Here is a 13,452-nt window from a genome sequence, read left to right on the forward strand (position 1 = left end):
GTCTGGAGTACTGAGCCCTGACTCTTGTTCTCTGGGGCTGGGACCTGAAGTGTGTCTGGAGTACTGAGCCCTGACTCTTGTTCTCTGGGGCTGGGACCTGAAGTGTGTCTGGAGTACTGAGCCCTGACTCTTGTTCTCTGGGGCTGGGACCTGAAGTGTGTCTGGAGTACTGAGCTCTGACTCTTGTTCTCTGGGGCTGGGACCTGAAGTGTGTCTGGAGTACTGAGCCCTGACTGTTGTTCTCTGGGGCTGGGACCTGAAGTGTGTCTGGAGTACTGAGCTCTGACTGATTGTCTGTCTGTGTGTGTGTGTGTGTGTGTGTGTGTGTGTGTGTGTGTGTGTGTGTGTGTGTGTGTGTGTGTGTGTGTGTGTGTGTGTGTGTGTGTGTGTGTGTGTGTGTGTGTGTGTGTGTGTGTGTGTGGGTTTGCATGCATATTTGTGTGTGCACGTGGTGTGTGTGTGTGTGTCTCTGTAGCCTGTAACTGCACTGTGGTCCAGCCTGTTTGTCTCCATGGCTTGTCAGAGCCTCTCACAGGCAGCTGTACGCAGCTGTGGCCTAGCTTCTTACACACACACACACACACACACACGCACACACACACACACACACAGCAGAGGTGTCGGGTGTCCGCGCACTGCCGACCCCACTCGTCATTTACGAGGCGTTCATCAACACGTTCTCACTCACCTCTGAACACTGACAGGGATCACTTTCAGATGGATTAACAAATTAACAAAACTCACACGGGGGCGCGTGTGTGTGTGTGTGTGTGAGTGTGTGTGTGTGTGTGTGTGCGTGTGAATGTGCGTGTGTGTGTGTGAGTGTGTGTGTGTGCGTGTGTGTGTGCGTGTGTGTGTGTGTGTTTTATTCCCTAACTTGTGTATAGAGTGCATAAGACAATGTGATATGACTGTAGATGCATCCTGTCCTCTATAGAAGTAGTTGTCTAATGAAGAAGGTTGTTTACCAGCTTGATGACAGGTCAGAGGTGCCTTCCACACTTAGTGGAGGGTACAGTGTGCTGAGTGGAGGGTACAGTGTGCTGAGTGAAGGGTACAGAGTGAAGGGTACAGGGCACAGCTGAGTGAAGGGTACAGTGTGCTGAGTGGAGGGTACAGTGTGCTGAGTGAAGGGTACAGTGTGCTGAGTGGAGGGTACAGTGTGCTGAGTGAAGGGTACAGTGTGCTGAGTGAAGGGTACAGTGTGCTGAGTGGAGGGTACAGTGTGCTGAGTGGAGGGTACAGTGTGCTGAGTGGAGGGTACAGTGTGCTGAGTGGAGGGTACAGTGTGCTGAGTGGAGGGTACAGTGTGCTGAGTGGAGGGTACAGTGTGTTGAGTGGAGGGTACAGTGTGCTGAGTGAAGGGTACAGTGTGCTGAGTGAAGGGTACAGTGTGCTGAGTGAAGGGTACAGTGTGTTGAGTGAAGGGTACAGTGTGCTGAGTGGAGGGTACAGTGTGCTGAGTGGAGGGTACAGTGTGCTGAGTGGAGGGTACAGTGTGCTGAGTGGAGGGTACAGTGTGCTGAGTGAAGGGTACAGTGTGTTGAGTGAAGGGTACAGTGTGCTGAGTGGAGGGTACAGTGTGCTGAGTGGAGGGTACAGTGTGCTGAGTGGAGGGTACAGTGTGCTGAGTGGAGGGTACAGTGTGCTGAGTGGAGGGTACAGTGTGCTGAGTGGAGGGTACAGTGTGCTGAGTGAAGGGTACAGTGTGCTGAGTGAAGGGTACAGTGTGCTGAGTGGAGGGTACAGTGTGCTGAGTGGAGGGTACAGTGTGCTGAGTGAAGGGTACAGTGTGCTGAGTGAAGGGTACAGTGTGCTGAGTGAAGGGTACAGTGTGCTGAGTGAAGGGTACAGTGTGCTGAGTGGAGGGTACAGTGTGCTGAGTGAAGGGTACAGTGTGCTGAGTGAAGGGTACAGAGTGAAGGGTACAGGGCACAGCTGAGTGAAGGGTACAGTGTGCTGAGTGGAGGGTACAGTGTGCTGAGTGGAGGGTACAGTGTGCTGAGTGAAGGGTACAGAGTGAAGGGTACAGGGCACAGCTGAGTGAAGGGTACAGTGTCCTGAGTGGAGGGTACAGTGTGCTGAGTGGAGGGCACAGTGTGCTGAGTGGAGGGTACAGTGTGCTGAGTGGAGGGTACAGTGTGCTGAGTGGAGGGTACAGTGTGCTGAGTGGAGGGTACAGTGTGCTGAGTGAAGGGTACAGTGTGTTGAGTGGAGGGTACAGTGTGCTGAGTGAAGGGTACAATGTGCTGAGTGGAGGGTACAGTGTGCTGAGTGAAGGGTACAGTGTGCTGAGTGGAGGGTACAGTGTGCTGAGTGAAGGGTACAATGTGCTGAGTGGAGGGTACAGTGTGCTGAGTGGAGGGTACAGTGTGCTGAGTGAAGGGTACAGTGTGTTGAGTGGAGGGTACAGTGTGCTGAGTGAAGGGTACAATGTGCTGAGTGGAGGGTACAGTGTGCTGAGTGAAGGGTACAGTGTGCTGAGTGGAGGGTACAGTGTGCTGAGTGAAGGGTACAATGTGCTGAGTGGAGGGTACAGTGTGCTGAGTGGAGGGTACAGTGTGCTGAGTGAAGGGTACAGTGTGCTGAGTGGAGGGTACAGTGTGCTGAGTGGAGGGTACAGTGTGCTGAGTGGAGGGTACAGTGTGTTGAGTGGAGGGTACAGTGTGCTGAGTGAAGGGTACAGTGTGCTGAGTGAAGGGTACAGTGTGCTGAGTGAAGGGTACAGTGTGTTGAGTGAAGGGTACAGTGTGCTGAGTGGAGGGTACAGTGTGCTGAGTGGAGGGTACAGTGTGCTGAGTGGAGGGTACAGTGTGCTGAGTGGAGGGTACAGTGTGCTGAGTGAAGGGTACAGTGTGTTGAGTGAAGGGTACAGTGTGCTGAGTGGAGGGTACAGTGTGCTGAGTGGAGGGTACAGTGTGCTGAGTGGAGGGTACAGTGTGCTGAGTGGAGGGTACAGTGTGCTGAGTGGAGGGTACAGTGTGCTGAGTGGAGGGTACAGTGCGCTGAGTGAAGGGTACAGTGTGCTGAGTGGAGGGTACAGTGTGCTGAGTGAAGGGTACAGTGTGCTGAGTGAAGGGTACAGTGTGCTGAGTGGAGGGTACAGTGTGCTGAGTGAAGGGTACAGTGTGCTGAGTGAAGGGTACAGAGTGAAGGGTACAGGGCACAGCTGAGTGAAGGGTACAGTGTGCTGAGTGGAGGGTACAGTGTGCTGAGTGGAGGGTACAGTGTGCTGAGTGAAGGGTACAGAGTGAAGGGTACAGGGCACAGCTGAGTGAAGGGTACAGTGTCCTGAGTGGAGGGTACAGTGTGCTGAGTGGAGGGTACAGTGTGCTGAGTGGAGGGTACAGTGTGCTGAGTGAAGGGTACAGTGTGTTGAGTGGAGGGTACAGTGTGCTGAGTGAAGGGTACAATGTGCTGAGTGGAGGGTACAGTGTGCTGAGTGAAGGGTACAGTGTGCTGAGTGGAGGGTACAGTGTGCTGAGTGAAGGGTACAATGTGCTGAGTGGAGGGTACAGTGTGCTGAGTGGAGGGTACAGTGTACTGAGTGGAGGGTACAGTGTGCTGAGTGGAGGGTATAGTGTGCTGAGTGGAGGGTACAGTGTGCTGAGTGGAGGGTACAGTGTGCTGAGTGGAGGGTACAGTGTACTGAGTGGAGGGTACAGTGTGCTGAGTGGAGGGTACAATGTGCTGAGTGAAGGGTACAGTGTGCTGAGTGAAGGGTACAGTGTGCTGAGTGGAGGGTACAGTGTGCTGAGTGGAGGGTACAGTGTGCTGAGTGGAGGGTACAGTGCGCTGAGTGGAGGGTACAGTGTGCTGAGTGGAGGGTACAGTGTGCTGAGTGAAGGGTACAGAGTGAAGGGTACAGGGCACAGCTGAGTGAAGGGTACAGTGTGCTGAGTGGAGGGTACAGTGTGCTGAGTGGAGGGTACAGTGTGCTGAGTGAAGGGTACAGTGTGCTGAATGGAGGGTACAGTGTGCTGAGTGGAGGGTACAGTGTGCTGAGTGGAGGGTACAGTGTGCTGAGTGAAGGGTACAGTGTGCTGAGTGGAGGGTACAGTGTGCTGAGTGAAGGGTACAGTGTGCTGAATGGAGGGTACAGTGTGCTGAGTGGAGGGTACAGTGTGCTGAGTGGAGGGTACAGTGTGCTGAGTGAAGGGTACAGTGTGCTGAGTGGAGGGTACAGTGTGCTGAGTGGAGGGTACAGTGTGCTGAGTGGAGGGTACAATGTGCTGAGTGAAGGGTACAGTGTGCTGAGTGGAGGGTACAGTGTGCTGAGTGGAGGGTACAGTGTGCTGAGTGAAGGGTACAGTGTGCTGAGTGGAGGGTACAGTGTGCTGAGTGGAGGGTACAGTGGGCTGAGTGAAGGGTACAGTGTGCTGAGTGGAGGGTACAGTGTGCTGAGTGGAGGGTACAGTGTGCTGAGTGGAGGGTACAGTGTGCTGAGTGAAGGGTACAGTGTGCTGAGTGGAGGGTACAGTGTGCTGAGTGGAGGGTACAGTGTGCTGAGTGGAGGGTACAGTGTGCTGAGTGAAGGGTACAGTGTGCTGAGTGGAGGGTACAGTGTGCTGAGTGGAGGGTACAGTGTGCTGAGTGAAGGGTACAGTGTGCTGAGTGGAGGGTACAGTGTGCTGAGTGGAGGGTACAGTGTGCTGAGTGAAGGGTACAGAGTGAAGGGTACAGGGCACAGCTGAGTGGAGGGTACAGTGTACTGAGTACCTGACCTGGCTGGAGAAGAGAGCCACCCTGTCTCCCTGTCCCCCTCATCCAACCTTATCTGTCCCTGTCTCCCTCTTACCCCTTCCCCCTCCACCCAGTCACCTCAGCCCACTCACCCTGGTCGGAGGATTCACTCTCTGTAGGGGAGGTCTCTCCCCCTCCACCCAGTCACCTCAGCCCACTCACCCTGGTTGGAGGATTCACTCTCTGTAGGGGAGGTCTCTCCCCCCTCCACCCAGTCACCTCAGCCCACTCACTCTGGTCGGAGGATTCACTCTCTGTAGGGGAGGTCTCTCCCCCCTCCACCCAGTCACCTCAGCCCACTCACCCTGGTCGGAGGATTCACTCTCTGTAGGGGAGGTCTCTCCCCCCTCCACCCAGTCACCTCAGCCCACTCACCCTGGTTGGAGGATTGACTCTCTGTAGGGGAGGTCTCTCCCCCCTCCACCCAGTCACCTCAGCCCACTCACCCTGGTCGGAGGATTGACTCTCTGTAGGGGAGGTCTCTCCCCCCTCCACCCAGTCACCTCAGCCCACTCACCCTGGTCGGAGGATTCACTCTCTGTAGGGGAGGTCTCTCCCCCTCCACCCAGTCACCTCAGCACACTCACCCTGGTCGGAGGATTCACTCTCTGTAGGGGAGGTCTCTCCCCCCTCCATGGCTTCCTGACTCCTGGCTCGGAGGACCCTGGCCCTGGGCTGCTGCAGCCGTGCGGACCCCTGGACCCCGAGAGCTCCCCCCATCCCTTTCCTCCTGCCCCCACGCATCATCAGCGTGTTCCCCGTCCAGCCCTCCTGGCCCCCGCTGTCTGCACTGGCTGCTGAGAGAGAGAGAGAGCACACACAGAGTAAGAGTACAGCACCAGCCGGCCGGTTACATTGGTGCCGTGACTCAGATCGGTACACACCATAGAGATAGAAATACAACACTAGAATGGACAATGTAGGTCTAATAACTTAACTAGAGGGCAGCCATATTGTATTATTAATATTGTAGGTGGGCTATGGTAGTGTTTCTCTATGGTAGTGTTTCTCTCTATGGTAGTGTTTCTCTCTATAGTAGTGTTTCTCTCTATAGTAGTGTTTCTCTATGGTAGTGTTTCTCTATGGTAGTGTTTCTCTATGGTAGTGTTTCTCTATAGTAGTGTTTCTCTCTATGGTAGTGTTTCTCTATAGTAGTGTTTCTCTATAGTAGTGTTTCTCTATAGTAGTGTTTCTCTATAGTAGTGTTTCTCTATAGTAGTGTTTCACTATGGTAGTGTTTCTCTATAGTAGTGTTTCACTATGGTAGTGTTTCTCTATAGTAGTGTTTCACTATGGTAGTGTTTCTCTATAGTAGTGTTTCTCTATAGTAGTGTTTCTCTATAGTAGTGTTTCACTATAGTAGTGTTTCTCTATAGTAGTGTTTCTCTCTATAGTAGTGTTTCTCTCTATAGTAGTGTTTCTCTATGGTAGTGTTTCTCTCTATAGTAGTGTTTCTCTATGGTAGTGTTTCTCTATAGTAGTGTTTCTCTATAGTAGTGTTTCTCTATAGTAGTGTTTCACTATGGTAGTGTTTCTCTATAGTAGTGTTTCTCTATGGTAGTGCTTCTCTATAGTAGTGTTTCACTATGGTAGTGTTTCTCTCTATAGTAGTGTTTCTCTCTATAGCAGTGTTTCTCTATGGTAGTGTTTCTCTATAGTAGTGTTTCTCTATAGTAGTGTTTCTCTATAGTAGTGTTTCTCTATAGTAGTGTTTCTCTATGGTAGTGTTTCTCTATAGTAGTGTTTCTCTATACTAGTGTTTCTCTATAGTAGTGTTTCTCTATAGTAGTGTTTCTCTCTATAGTAGTGTTTCTCTATGGTAGTGTTTCTCTATAGTAGTGTTTCTCTATAGTAGTGTTTCTCTATGGTAGTGTTTCTCTCTATGGTAGTGTTTCTCTATGGTAGTGTTTCTCTATGGTAGTGTTTCTCTCTATAGTAGTGTTTCTCTATGGTAGTGTTTCTCTATGGTAGTGTTTCTCTATAGTAGTGTTTCTCTATAGTAGTGTTTCTCTATAGTAGTGTTACTCTATAGTATTGTTTCTCTATACTATTGTTTCTCTCTATAGTAATGTTTCTCTATGGTAGTGTTTCTCTATGGTAGTGTTTCTCTATAGTAGTGTTTCTCTATGGTAGTGTTTCTCTATAGTAGTGTTTCTCTATACTAGTGTTTCTCTATAGTAGTGTTTCTCTATAGTAGTGTTTCTCTATGGTAGTGTTTCTCTATGGTAGTGTTTCTCTATAGTAGTGTTTCTCTCTATAGTAGTGTTTCTCTATAGTAGTGTTTCTCTATGGTAGTGTTTCTCTATAGTAGTGTTTCTCTATAGTAGTGTTTCTCTATAGTAGTGTTTCTCTATAGTAGTGTTTCTCTCTATAGTAGTGTTTCTCTATAGTAGTGTTTCTCTATGGTAGTGTTTCTCTATGGTAGTGTTTCTCTATAGTAGTGTTTCTCTCTATAGTAGTGTTTCTCTATAGTAGTGTTTCTCTCTATAGTAGTGTTTCTCTCTATAGTAGTGTTTCTCTCTATAGTAGTGTTTCTCTCTATAGTAGTGTTTCTCTATAGTAGTGTTTCTCTATAGTAGTGTTTCTCTCTATAGTAGTGTTTCTCTCTATAGTAGTGTTTCTCTCTATAGTAGTGTTTCTCACTATAGTAGTGTTTCTCTATGGTAGTGTTTCTCTATGGTAGTGTTTCTCTATAGTAGTGTTTCTCTCTATAGTAGTGTTTCTCTATAGTAGTGTTTCTCTCTATAGTAGTGTTTCTCTCTATAGTAGTGTTTCTCTATAGTAGTGTTTCTCTATAGTAGTGTTTCTCTATGGTAGTGTTTCTCTATGGTAGTGCTTCTCTCTATAGTAGTGTTTCTCTATAGTAGTGTTTCTCTCTATAGTAGTGTTTCTCTATGGTAGTGCTTCTCTATAGTAGTGTTTCTCTATGGTAGTGTTTCTCTATACTAGTGTTTCTCTCTATAGTAGTGTTTCTCTCTATAGTAGTGTTTCTCTATGGTAGTGTTTCTCTCTATAGTAGTGTTTCTCTATGGTAGTGTTTCTCTATAGTAGTGTTTCTCTCTATGGTAGTGTTTCTCTATAGTAGTGTTTCTCTATGGTAGTGTTTCTCTATGGTAGTGTTTCTCTATGGTAGTGTTTCTCTATAGTAGTGTTTCTCTATAGTAGTGTTTCTCTATAGTAGTGTTTCTCTATAGTAGTGTTTCTCTATAGTAGTGTTTCTCTATGGTAGTGTTTCTCTATGGTAGTGTTTCTCTATTGTAGTGTTTCTCTATAGTAGTGTTTCTCTATAGTAGTGTTTCTCTATAGTAGTGTTTCTCTCTATAGTAGTGTTTCTCTCTATAGTAGTGTTTCTCTATGGTAGTGTTTCTCTATAGTAGTGTTTCTCTATAGTAGTGTTTCTCTATAGTAGTGTTTCTCTATAGTAGTGTTTCTCTATGGTAGTGTTTCTCTATAGTAGTGTTTCTCTCTATGGTAGTGTTTCTCTATGGTAGTGTTTCTCTATGGTAGTGTTTCTCTATGGTAGTGTTTCTCTATGGTAGTGTTTCTCTATGGTAGTGTTTCTCTATGGTAGTGTTTCTCTATGGTAGTGTTTCTCTATGGTAGTGTTTCTCTATGGTAGTGTTTCTCTATGGTAGTGTTTCTCTATGGTAGTGTTTCTCTATGGTAGTGTTTCTCTATGGTAGTGTTTCTCTATAGTAGTGTTTCTCTATGGTAGTGTTTCTCTATGGTAGTGTTTCTCTATTGTAGTGTTTCTCTATAGTAGTGTTTCTCTATAGTAGTGTTTCTCTATAGTAGTGTTTCTCTCTATAGTAGTGTTTCTCTCTATAGTAGTGTTTCTCTATGGTAGTGTTTCTCTATAGTAGTGTTTCTCTATAGTAGTGTTTCTCTATAGTAGTGTTTCTCTATAGTAGTGTTTCTCTATGGTAGTGTTTCTCTATAGTAGTGTTTCTCTCTATGGTAGTGTTTCTCTATGGTAGTGTTTCTCTATGGTAGTGTTTCTCTATGGTAGTGTTTCTCTATGGTAGTGTTTCTCTATGGTAGTGTTTCTCTATGGTAGTGTTTCTCTATGGTAGTGTTTCTCTATGGTAGTGTTTCTCTCTATGGTAGTGTTTCTCTCTATGGTAGTGTTTCTCTCTGGTAGTGTTTCTCTATAGTAGTGTTTCTCTATGGTAGTGTTTCTCTATAGTAGTGTTTCTCTATGGTAGTGTTTCTCTATAGTAGTGTTTCTCTCTGGTAGTGTTTCTCTCTATGGTAGTATTTCTCTCTATGGTAGTGTTTCTCTATGGTAGTATTTCTCTATAGTAGTGTTTCTCTATAGTAGTGTTTCTCTATGGTAGTGTTTCTCTCTATGGTAGTGTTTCTCTATAGTAGTGTTTCTCTCTATGGTAGTGTTTCTCTATAGTAGTGTTTCTCTATGGTAGTGTTTCTCTATGGTAGTGTTTCTCTATGGTAGTGTTTCTCTATAGTAGTGTTTCTCTATAGTAGTGTTTCTCTATAGTAGTGTTTCTCTATAGTAGTGTTTCTCTATAGTAGTGTTTCTCTATGGTAGTGTTTCTCTATGGTAGTGTTTCTCTATTGTAGTGTTTCTCTATAGTAGTGTTTCTCTATAGTAGTGTTTCTCTATAGTAGTGTTTCTCTCTATAGTAGTGTTTCTCTCTATAGTAGTGTTTCTCTATGGTAGTGTTTCTCTATAGTAGTGTTTCTCTATAGTAGTGTTTCTCTATAGTAGTGTTTCTCTATATAGTAGTGTTTCTCTATGGTAGTCTTTCTCTATGGTAGTGTTTCTCTATGGTAGTGTTTCTCTCTATGGTAGTGTTTCTCTATGGTAGTGTTTCTCTCTATGGTAGTGTTTCTCTCTATGGTAGTGTTTCTCTATATGGTAGTGTTTCTCTCTATAGTAGTGTTTCTCTCTATAGTAGTGTTTCTCTCTATAGTAGTGTTTCTCTCTATAGTAGTGTTTCTCACTATAGTAGTGTTTCTCTATGGTAGTGTTTCTCTATGGTAGTGTTTCTCTATAGTAGTGTTTCTCTCTATAGTAGTGTTTCTCTATAGTAGTGTTTCTCTCTATAGTAGTGTTTCTCTCTATAGTAGTGTTTCTCTATAGTAGTGTTTCTCTATAGTAGTGTTTCTCTATGGTAGTGTTTCTCTCTATAGTAGTGTTTCTCTATAGTAGTGTTTCTCTCTATAGTAGTGTTTCTCTCTATAGTAGTGTTTCTCTATAGTAGTGTTTCTCTCTATAGTAGTGTTTCTCTCTATGGTAGTGTTTCTCTATAGTAGTGTTTCTCTATAGTAGTGTTTCTCTCTATAGTAGTGTTTCTCTATGGTAGTGCTTCTCTATAGTAGTGTTTCTCTATGGTAGTGTTTCTCTATAGTAGTGTTTCTCTCTATAGTAGTGTTTCTCTATGGTAGTGTTTCTCTATGGTAGTGTTTCTCTATGGTAGTGTTTCTCTATAGTAGTGTTTCTCTATAGTAGTGTTTCTCTATAGTAGTGTTTCTCTATGGTAGTGTTTCTCTATAGTAGTGTTTCTCTATACTAGTGTTTCTCTATAGTAGTGTTTCTCTATAGTAGTGTTTCTCTCTATAGTAGTGTTTCTCTATGGTAGTGTTTCTCTATAGTAGTGTTTCACTATGGTAGTGTTTCTCTATAGTAGTGTTTCTCTATAGTAGTGTTTCTCTATAGTAGTGTTTCTCTATACTAGTGTTTCTCTCTATGGTAGTGTTTCTCTATAGTAGTGTTTCTCTATAGTAGTGTTTCTCTATAGTAGTGTTTCTCTATAGTAGTGTTTCTCTATACTAGTGTTTCTCTCTATAGTAGTGTTTCTCTATAGTAGTGTTTCTCTATAGTAGTGTTTCTCTATAGTAGTGTTTCTCTATAGTAGTGTTTCTCTCTATAGTAGTGTTTCTCTATGGTAGTGTTTCTCTATAGTAGTGTTTCTCTATAGTAGTGTTTCTCTATAGTAGTGTTTCTCTATGGTAGTGTTTCTCTATGGTAGTGTTTCTCTATAGTAGTGTTTCTCTATAGTAGTGTTTCTCTATAGTAGTGTTTCTCTCTATAGTAGTGTTTCTCTATGGTAGTGTTTCTCTATGGTAGTGTTTCTCTATAGTAGTGTTTCTCTATAGTAGTGTTTCTCTATAGTAGTGTTTCTCTATACTAGCGTTTCTCTCTATAGTAGTGTTTCTCTCTATAGTAGTGTTTCTCTATGGTAGTGTTTATCTATGGTAGTGTTTCTCTATAGTAGTGTTTCTCTCTATAGTAGTGTTTCTCTATAGTAGTGTTTCTCTCTATAGTAGTGTTTCTCTCTATAGTAGTGTTTCTCTATGGTAGTGTTTCTCTATGGTAGTGTTTCTCTCTATGGTAGTGTTTCTCTATGGTAGTGTTTCTCTATAGTAGTGTTTCTCTATAGTAGTGTCTCTCTATAGTAGTGTTTCTCTATGGTAGTGTTTCTCTATGGTAGTGTTTCTCTCTATGGTAGTGTTTCTCTCTATGGTAGTGTTTCTCTCTGGTAGTGTTTCTCTCTGGTAGTGTTTCTCTCTATGGTAGTGTTTCTCTATGGTAGTATTTCTCTATAGTAGTGTTTCTCTATAGTAGTGTTTCTCTATGGTAGTGTTTCTCTCTATGGTAGTGTTTCTCTATAGTAGTGTTTCTCTCTATGGTAGTGTTTCTCTATAGTAGTGTTTCTCTATGGTAGTGTTTCTCTATGGTAGTGTTTCTCTATGGTAGTGTTTCTCTATAGTAGTGTTTCTCTATAGTAGTGTTTCTCTATAGTAGTGTTTCTCTATAGTAGTGTTTCTCTATGGTAGTGTTTCTCTATGGTAGTGTTTCTCTATTGTAGTGTTTCTCTATGGTAGTGTTTCTCTATAGTAGTGTTTCTCTATAGTAGTGTTTCTCTATAGTAGTGTTTCTCTATATAGTAGTGTTTCTCTATGGTAGTCTTTCTCTATGGTAGTGTTTCTCTATGGTAGTGTTTCTCTCTATGGTAGTGTTTCTCTATGATAGTGTTTCTCTCTATGGTAGTGTTTCTCTCTATGGTAGTGTTTCTCTATATGGTAGTGTTTCTCTCTATAGTAGTGTTTCTCTCTATAGTAGTGTTTCTCTCTATAGTAGTGTTTCTCTCTATAGTAGTGTTTCTCTCTATAGTAGTGTTTCTCTCTATAGTAGTGTTTCTCTCTATAGTAGTGTTTCTCTCTATAGTAGTGTTTCTCTCTATGGTAGTGTTTCTCTCTATGGTAGTGTTTCTCTCTATGGTAGTGTTTCTCTCTATGGTAGTGTTTCTCTCTATGGTAGTGTTTCTCTATAGTAGTGTTTCTCTATAGTAGTGTTTCTCTCTATAGTAGTGTTTCTCTCTATAGTAGTGTTTCTCTCTATGGTAGTGTTTCTCTCTATGGTAGTGTTTCTCTCTATGGTAGTGTTTCTCTCTATGGTAGTGTTTCTCTCTATGGTAGTGTTTCTCTCTATGGTAGTGTTTCTCTCTATGGTAGTGTTTCTCTCTATGGTAGTGTTTCTCTATGGTAGTGTTTCTCTATGGTAGTGTTTCTCTATGGTAGTGTTTCTCTCTATGGTAGTGTTTCTCTCTATAGTAGTGTTTCTCTCTATAGTAGTGTTTCTCTCTATAGTAGTGTTTCTCTATAGTAGTGTTTCTCTCTATAGTAGTGTTTCTCTATAGTAGTGTTTCTCTATAGTAGTGTTTCTCTATGGTAGTGTTTCTCTCTATGGTAGTGTTTCTCTCTATAGTAGTGTTTCTCTCTATAGTAGTGTTTCTCTCTATAGTAGTGTTTCTCTCTATAGTAGTGTTTCTCTATGGTAGTGTTTCTCTCTATGGTAGTGTTTCTCTATAGTAGTGTTTCTCTCTATAGTAGTGTTTCTCTATGGTAGTGTTTCTCTATGGTAGTGTTTCTCTATGGTAGTGTTTCTCTCTATGGTAGTGTTTCTCTCTATAGTAGTGTTTCTCTCTATAGTAGTGTTTCTCTCTATGGTAGTGTTTCTCTCTATGGTAGTGTTTCTCTATAGTAGTGTTTCTCTCTATAGTAGTGTTTCTCTATGGTAGTGTTTCTCTATAGTAGTGTTTCTCTCTATAGTAGTGTTTCTCTATGGTAGTGTTTCTCTATAGTAGTGTTTCTCTATAGTAGTGTTTCTCTATAGTAGTGTTTCTCTCTATAGTAGTGTTTCTCTATAGTAGTGTTTCTCTATAGTAGTGTTTCTCTATGGTAGTGTTTCTCTCTATGGTAGTGTTTCTCTCTATAGTAGTGTTTCTCTCTATAGTAGTGTTTCTCTCTATAGTAGTGTTTCTGTCTATGGTAGTGTTTCTCTCTCCACATCATATGACACCACTGCCATGTCTAAATAACGTCACAGTCCGTCACATAACTGAAACACAACATAGTGAGAAAACTCCAAAGGTTACAAATGAAATCAATCACCATGATTCTTACCTGTGTCACTCTGACCGCCGGACTCGTTGATGATTCGTCTGGACTCAGCCTTGGAGGTGGCCTGGCCTCGATGTCCATGGTGCTTGGGGGCAGAACTAGCCGCAGAGGCCGCCTCCTCCTTATCCCGTGGTCCCGCCCCCATCCCAGTCCTCTTCCCGCCCTGGGCCTTGTGCTGTCTGAGCTGCTGATGGGCCACGTCACGGGCCAGCTTGGAGCTGAGGACACTCTTTCTGCTGCCATGCACTTTTATCTATGAGAACAGAGAGAAGAGAGATGAGA

The 13,452-nt window shown here is 43.9% G+C and overlaps 1 protein-coding gene across 12 annotated transcripts in view; it reads right to left on the bottom strand.

The window, feature by feature from the left end:
• LOC129833964 (BAH and coiled-coil domain-containing protein 1) overlaps positions 1-13,452 on the bottom strand; it is a 217,364-nt gene that overhangs the window by 25,083 nt on the left and 178,829 nt on the right. For 11 of the 12 annotated variants that reach the window (XM_055898776.1, XM_055898777.1, XM_055898769.1 and 8 more), the window contains 2 exons: positions 13,174-13,423; positions 5,331-5,540 (listed from right to left, as the gene is read on the bottom strand). In XM_055898776.1, coding sequence (XP_055754751.1) covers positions 5,331-5,540; positions 13,174-13,423 — 460 coding nt within the window. The remainder of the gene's footprint in view (positions 1-5,330; positions 5,541-13,173; positions 13,424-13,452) is intronic. The other variant, XM_055898770.1, reaches the window with a different exon arrangement.

The sequence above is a fragment of the Salvelinus fontinalis genome, chromosome 34 (assembly GCF_029448725.1).
Source record: "Salvelinus fontinalis isolate EN_2023a chromosome 34, ASM2944872v1, whole genome shotgun sequence".
Taxonomy (NCBI): Eukaryota; Metazoa; Chordata; class Actinopteri; order Salmoniformes; family Salmonidae; genus Salvelinus; species Salvelinus fontinalis.